The sequence below is a fragment of the Oncorhynchus masou genome, chromosome 27, assembly GCF_036934945.1.
Source record: "Oncorhynchus masou masou isolate Uvic2021 chromosome 27, UVic_Omas_1.1, whole genome shotgun sequence".
Taxonomy (NCBI): Eukaryota; Metazoa; Chordata; class Actinopteri; order Salmoniformes; family Salmonidae; genus Oncorhynchus; species Oncorhynchus masou.
In genome coordinates this window covers 39218543-39226259 of record NC_088238.1, presented here as the reverse complement: position 1 = coordinate 39226259, position 7717 = coordinate 39218543, and the positions used below count along the sequence as shown (strand labels likewise).

Sequence of the window (7717 nt, the reverse complement as noted above, 5' to 3'; positions counted from 1 at the left end):
ATTTGTAACAAAAAGGAATTGTCATAGACAGACTATAACGCCAGATCAGTGATTATTACAAAAAAAATCAGGTTAAACTATTTTGGCTAAATAGTTAGCTTATTAGTGGGCCGTATGGTTGTGGAAGGCTGATACTTGGCCTTGGTATCCTTTTACAAGCCCTGAATTCATTTGATTACTCCTGACTGTTTGAAATGAAGTGTATTTGACCGTTAATTGTGCAACAAAGCTTTAGAGATTTGTTTGTATTTTTAGATATGCAGTATATATCCTATTGTGAAACGGACATAAGTTTGAAAAAAATAATAATCTCAATATGATCTTTAGGCCATATCGCCCAGCCCTAATAGTGCCGATAGGGTTCTGGTCTAAAGTAGTGCACTATGTAGGGAAAAGTCTGCTATTTGGAATATACCCTTTGCTAATCAATAGGCCTTGCCTACCGCTTTCTTTGTTATGTTTTTATTTGGTCAGTTGGCAAAAGAAGAACCCCGTTATAATCAGGTTTAAACTACAACATCCCACATCCCACACACCCATAAGATAGATAAAACCCACCACACACACACACACACACACACACACACACACACACACACACACACACACAGAGAAAAGGAAACCACATTAAACATGTTCATTTGTTCTTCTTCCTCAAGTGGTCACATTCAACTAAGAATGGAGGGGATTAAAGAAAACAATATTTAGCTTTCTCCATTTGTAGGCTAATTCAGATGGACAGAGAGAGAGAGAGAGAGAGAGAGAGAGAGAGAGAGAGAGAGAGAGAGAGAGAGAGAGAGAGAGAGAGAGAGAGAGAGAGAGAGAGAAGACAGTCAGAATGAGAAAGCCAGTGAGAGAGAGAGAGAGAGAGAGAGAGAAAGAGAGTGAGACAGAGAGAGAGAGAGAGAGAGAGAGAGAGAGAGAGAGAGAGTGAGACAGAGAGAGAGAGAGAGAGAGAGAGAGAAACAGTCAGAATGAGAAAGCCAGTGAGAGAGTGAGACAGAGAGAGAGAGAGAGAGAGAGAGAAACAGTCAGAATGAGAAAGCCAGTGAGAGAGTGAGACAGAGAGAGAAAAACAGAATGAGTATTTCATATGGGATCTATCTATTATACTGCATCTCGGATCATGAACTCCCAAGGTCTAGGCTCGAGCTACCACCACGTGTGCGTGCACTAGACTTAAACCAGAACCATACGTCAAACACACGTCATAGTCGGAGGTGTCATGCTTTTGGTAGGATAACGTTCCAGTTTTATTTCCACAGAAACAGACAGACAAACAGTTGGCGGCTTTTAGAGGTAGCCTTGTGCATGACATTCAGGGTTACCCTAAAAATGAAGTGGGGCAGCAAGCAGGGCCGGATTAAGAGATCATAGGCCCCAAATGGCTCCTCTGACAAACTGAGATCAATCTGGTCTTGAATTCAAACAAACAATAGCCCAGGCCAATAAAGCAACACACAGATTGTACAATATTATGAGGATATAGAGATATATACACACACACACACATATATATATACCGTGCTTTCAGAAAGTATTCAGACCCCTTGCCTTTTCCACATTTTGTTATGTTTTTCCTCATCAATCTACACACAATACCCCATAATGACATTGAAACTTGTCTCGAAGCCACTCCTGCGTTGTCTTGGCTGTGTGCTTAGGGTCTTTGTCCTGTTGGAAGATGAACCTTTGCCCTGGTCTTGAGCGCTCTGGAGCAGGTTTTCATCAAGGATCTCTCTGTACGTTGCTCCGTTCATCTTTCCCCCGAGTCTCCCTGTCCCTGCCGCCAAAAAACATACCCACAGCATGATGCTGCCACCACCACCATGCTTCATCGTAGGGATTTCCTCCAGACGTGATGCTTGGCATTCAGGCCAAAGAGTTAAATCTTGGTTTCATCAAACCAGAGAACCTTGTTGCTCATGGTCTAAGAGTTGTAAGTGCCTTTTGGCAAACACCAAGCGGACTGGCATGTGCATTTTACTGAGGAGTGGCCTCCATCTGGCCACTCTGGCATAAAGGCCTGATTGGTGGAGTGCTGCAGAGATGGTTGTCCTATCTCTCACCTCCTTGACCAAGGGCCTTCTTCCCCTAAGGGTCTGCATACTTATGTAAATAAGGTATTTCCCTGCTTTTTTTGTATTTTTTAAAAATAAATGTGCAAAAATGGTTTTAAAAACTGTGTCGTCTGTCATTATGGGCTATTGTGAGTAGATTGATGAGGAACATGTCTAACTTAATACATTTTAGAATAAGGCTGTAACGTAACAAAATGTGGAAAAAGTCAAGGGGTCTGAATACTTTCCGAATGCACTGTATATATAGATATCATAATCTACAGTAGGATACTAAATAAAAATGTCCAGTGAGAAACTGACACACCTAATTATGAAGATAAAGCCATATGCTACTCACAGTGATGGCTTTAGCCTATCTCAAGATGAGATACTTTAAAAAACAGTGCTGCTGTTTGCTTCAAATTGTGATTTGAGAAAAATGTATCTATTGCTTTTACAGACAGATTAGTCTACTTTTCTCAGCAGTAGGCATTTGCTTTTCAAACTGTGCATTTTTCCTGGCTATTTAATTTTGAAATGTGAAAAAAGCAAACCGTCAGCTGCAACCAACCACAGAAATATAATTAATTCAAGTCAGGACTGGCATCCATTGCTAGTGTAACCATGAGTTTAACAGTCAAATTGCTAGGGTAAGAAGTTACAAAACCCTTCTATGGATTACATGGCTATGGCCACAACGCAACAAGCGCTAGTCTGTATTTGTTAAGCATGCTACCCAAACTGAGGCCTTTCCGACTGTAGGCATACCGGTAACTGCCAAAATAAAGAAAACACTTGAGAAAACAAAGGATACAAGGTATATGTTATGGTGTGGGTTGCCTTTTCCTGGCATGGTTAGGCCCACTTGTAGAATCTATGCCAAGGCGCATTGAATGTGTTCTGGCAGCTTGTGATGGTACAATACCCCTTTAAAACACTTCATGCTAGTGTTTCCTTAATTTAGGCAGATACTGTATGTGCTTGTGATAAAACTCAATCCACAGTTTTTTTTTTTTTTTTTTTACAAACTATTGATCCTCTGTGGCTAAATTATGCTCTCTGCTGTACTTGAGAGCAGGCTCCCGTGGTTGGATAAAACGTTATATTACATTTAAAAATCTATATTGTTTATTTTATGCTTCTTGGGCCCAGCCCATAACTCACACAATTAGCCAGTCACATTTTATTTATTAGACCATTTTTGTTTGTTACCCTATCAAGGCAGGGGCCCCCAGTTACCCACATGGGCCCTCTACCTCCTCTCCTCCCCCATGTGATGATGAGCAGAGCGGCAGCAGGCTGTCTACACTCATTGAGAGCAGGCTCCTCAGTCTTCCTGTGGTTGGTGGTTGCATTGAAAAAGTATAACATATATACTACATATCAATTAAACAGTATATATATTTCCTTAATTATTTTATTTTTGTTAATATCTTTTCTGCTTATTGGGCCCCCACGGCCCTGGACCCAGGGGCTTCAGCACCGGTGAGACCCTGCATTAATTCGGCCCTGGCAATAGGTTAACCTACTGCAGTCTACGTTACATTGTAATAATAAGAGTTTTCACGTTGACAATGATGAGGCCGCACACAGTAATATCATTTTTATAAACACTGTATCAAGACATCCAAGTCGCTGGTTACAATAGCCGAGTTCATCAACACTTGTTAGATCTGGTTGGAGTAGGCTAGAATTCATGATGTATTGAAGGTTGTTTGCCATGTAACCCCACCCTATGCGAATTCTGACAGCTGACAAACTGATCCACTGTTTTGCATGCTGGATAACTGTATCGCCACAAGTCCGTAGGCTAGGCTATGCGTTGCGAGCATATTTGATGATGATGATGATATCGTTTGCACTGCAATTCTCACTCCCTCCTTCCCTCCTCTCTTCCCCTGAACCAACGAGCACACTTCTTAATTAACCCCTTCTTATCGCGGATTCTTTGCTGGGAAACTCGACCAGTGTGCTGCCTTCACGTCCCAGTCTCTGCGTGTTAACCTAGGCCACCCTTTCATCCCGTCGATTGCCTATTTTCCCAAATAACACAAAACATCACCTCAAAAAAATCAAACGCCAAAAAAAAAAAAAAAATAATACTGAGAACGTCTCCTACCTGGTGCCTGCCTTGTCTCCCATCTTCGCAGGCCTTGTGTTTCAGTGCTACTAAAGTGTAATATTTGTGTAAATCTGAACGCTATTTTGGATATCAAGGTCTTCGTCAATTCTCTCCTCTTTCCTCCTCTCCGTTGCGGGCTCGAGGTCCAATCCGTCACGGTTCGGCTCGCACAGTTAGCTACCTGAAATTCCGTTTCCACAGCCTACAGACGGCAATGAACAGTTCGTTTCGTTCCTCGCCTTCTCCAGTTCTGACAGCGAGCGAAACACAGAGCGACGCCCTCCCCATGTGACAGACACCACCTTCGACCAATTGCTGCTTCGGAAACATGTGAATTAGTGAACGACAACAAGGTTGGCCCGCCCTTGCCCTCGGGCCCACCAATTATAAATCTGCTTTAGGAAGAGGGTGTGGCTTTTTGTCACCGATAAGGAGGAAAACAAATCGCTGGCAGAATGTATTTGTTTTACTCTTGTCACAATCATAATTCAATGTCCTCCCGTTTGTCGTGCATTTCCATAGGGAATAACCAAAATAACCAAACCTTAAACCGAATTCAGGGTTTCCCTGTCCCCAGTTCACCACAAAATTTCTGGATTGAATCCTGATTTTAATATGGTATTGAAATGTAATAGAAGTGTAGGCTAGGTTATAGACTTCATATAGGAATGTTATATATTTCAAAGGTGACACTTGAGAGAATGCTCCTTAGATGATTGCTTTCACTGCAAGGCCTGACAGTTATTTTTTTATAATCAATATTGGTGCAACAATAGGATAATCTGCTTCAGCGCTGAGACCTTTTTGGTCATCATTTGTCATTGGAGAGGCTGCTTCCCTGTGTGTGTGTGTGTGTGTGTGTGTGTGTGTGTGTGTGTGTGTGTGTGTGTGTGTGTGTGTGTGTGTGTGTGTGTGTGTGTGTGTGTGTGTGTGTGTGTGTGTGTGTGTGTGTGTGTGCGTGCGTGCGTGCGTGCGTGCGTGCGTGCGTGCGTGCGTGCGTGAATATGTTTTTGGTTTGTAAAACAACATTTGGACAAGTGGGTTTAAGGATTAGGTTTAGGAGTAAGGATTAGGTTTAGGAGTAAGGGTTAGGTTTAGGAGTAAGGATTAGGTTTAGGAGTAAGGCTTAGGTTTGGGGTTAGAGAAAATAGGATTTTGAATGGGAAACAATTGTTTGGTCACCACAAGGATAGTAAAATAAATGTGTGTGTCTGTGTGCGTCCGTATGTGCGTTTGTGTGAAATTACATTAAATTCAGCATTGTAAATCGGTGCACGTTTGAGTTTGTTCCACCTGAGCGACTCTGACCACAAGTCAGAGATCACTACGATGACACACCAAATGTGTTTGATGGATCCTTTTTGTCTTCTTCCAATGCCCCTTAAAGGGAAAGTAATCCAAATGTAACTGGAAGTAATCAGATAACATTACTGAGTTTGGGTAATCCAAAATGTACATAACTGATTGCAATTTTGGACAGGTAACTAACTAGTAACTATAACCAATTATATTTAGAAAGTAACCTACCCAACCCTGCATGCTTGTGATTGTCCATCTAGCTCTATTGCCACCTAGCGGCAAAATGTAGAACGTAGTGAATCCAGATGTGATCACAGCTGTGCAATTCATTGGCACAGTACATGCAGAGGAGGGCTTAACATTGGAATTCAGAGATGGGGAGCTCTATTTGTTGTTGTTGTTGTTGGTGGTGGTGCTGGTGGTGGGGGGGGGGGGGTATTAGGGTTGGAGTTGGAGTTGGAGTTAGTGTGCTACCTTTTCAACCCTAGTTCAATCCTAACTCTAACCCTAGCTTCATGTCTACATCCTAGTTCAACCCTAACTCTAACCCTAGCTTCATGTCTACATCCTAGTTCAACCCTAACTGCTGTGAAGAGTCATGGCACCCCTACAGGACTCCTAGGTCACTCCCCTTCCATCCACACCTGTTCCCACTCCACTCTCCTCTACATTTTTCACCCCTTTCATTCCCCATAATAAGCTGCATGCTCCTTCCTACCTACCGGTTCAGTTAATGCTTGGTGATGCTTTAGGTGGCCCTGTGGGTGGCCCTATCCTTCATCCTTCCATTGTGCCTGATAGGATGAAGTAAGTAGTCTTTGTTATTATACTGTTTGAAGAAGTCCTTAATAATACATACTTGTTGCCCAATGTTATATCCCTTTGTATATCCATGTCCACCACTTGCAAAATTCTATGGCTCCTTTGTTCTAGGTATGAGTTTGCAGTCTCCTCAGTTTAACGTTCATGTTAAGCTCACATTCTCCCCATGTTCACTTGGTACTACTTTATGATTCATGCACCTCTTATGTTGTGTCCCTAATGTTTCCCTTTTGTATCTCCCTTCCAGAACACCACATCCGTGTTATCCACATCCACCTCCAAGGCTTTACAAGCCACGCCCTGAAGCACATCCTTGTTATCCACATCCACCTCCAAGGCTTTACACATCCTTGTTATCCACATCCACGCCTGAAGCTGAAGCACATCCTTGTTATCCACATCCACCTCCAAGGCTTTACAAGCCACGCCCTGAAGCACATCCTTGTTATCCACATCCACCTCCAAGGCTTTACAAGCCACGCCCTGAAGCACATCCTTGTTATCCACATCCACCTCCAAGGCTTTACAAGCCACGCCCTGAAGCACATCCTTGTTATCCACATCCACCTCCAAGGCTTTACAAGCCACACCCTGAAGCACATCCGTGTTATTCACATCCACCTCCAAGGCTTTACAAGAAGCACATCCTTGTTATCCACATCCACCTCCAAGGCTTTACAAGCCACACCCTGAAGCACATCCGTGTTATTCACATCCACCTCCAAGGCTTTACAAGCTACACCCTGAAGCACACCCTAGTTACTCACATCCACTCTAACCTCCAACCAAACCCTCCCCCACGTTCTCCGTTCATTCCTGCATTGTTCAACTGTGCGAGTAATAAATACCACCAAACCTGGATTTCCTCATCTCCATCTCCTTCGTTGCATTCTGACGGACGTGACATGGTGGCAGACAAAGTCCCAAACGTACAGTCCATCCTAGCCCTAGTCCATTTTCTTCACTAACCCAAACTTTAGCCTCAACCACAACCCTTATCCTAGAGAGAGAAGCAAGGGTCTTCCACTCTTTAATTCTTCGAAAACAACCCTCTAATCACCCCCTTGTGACCCAGCGGACACCATTCATATAGTACATACTCTATTACCCAATTAATACCATTATCCAAACATGTCAACGCTGCCTAACAATAGACCTGTGGACCCCTACTGAGAGCTATGTATATTGTTTAAGGGAGTCACTCTGTGGATTGTGCAATGCTGTGGTTAAAGGGATAGTTCACCCAAATTACTAAATGCCTCGTAAGCAGTCTATGGACAAGTTATGACAACAATCTATGCTTTGGTTTCGTTTCCCTGGCACTGTTTCCACATGCAAATCTTTTAGCATTCGTGGCACAAATCCCATTCAAGTCACGGGACCGATATTAAGCATTTTTCTCACATGCTCAAAA

General features: G+C 43.0%; 1 protein-coding gene across 1 annotated transcript in view; it reads right to left on the bottom strand.

Moving 5' to 3' along the window:
* arrb2b (arrestin, beta 2b) overlaps nt 1–4422 on the bottom strand; it is a 72355-nt gene extending 67933 nt beyond the window's left edge. Inside the window, exon 1 of the mRNA XM_064940159.1 lies at nt 4180–4422. Within this exon, the coding sequence (XP_064796231.1) occupies nt 4180–4202 (23 nt within the window). The 5' untranslated portion in view covers nt 4203–4422. The remainder of the gene's footprint in view (nt 1–4179) is intronic.
* Between the last annotated feature and the right edge of the window lie 3295 nt (nt 4423–7717).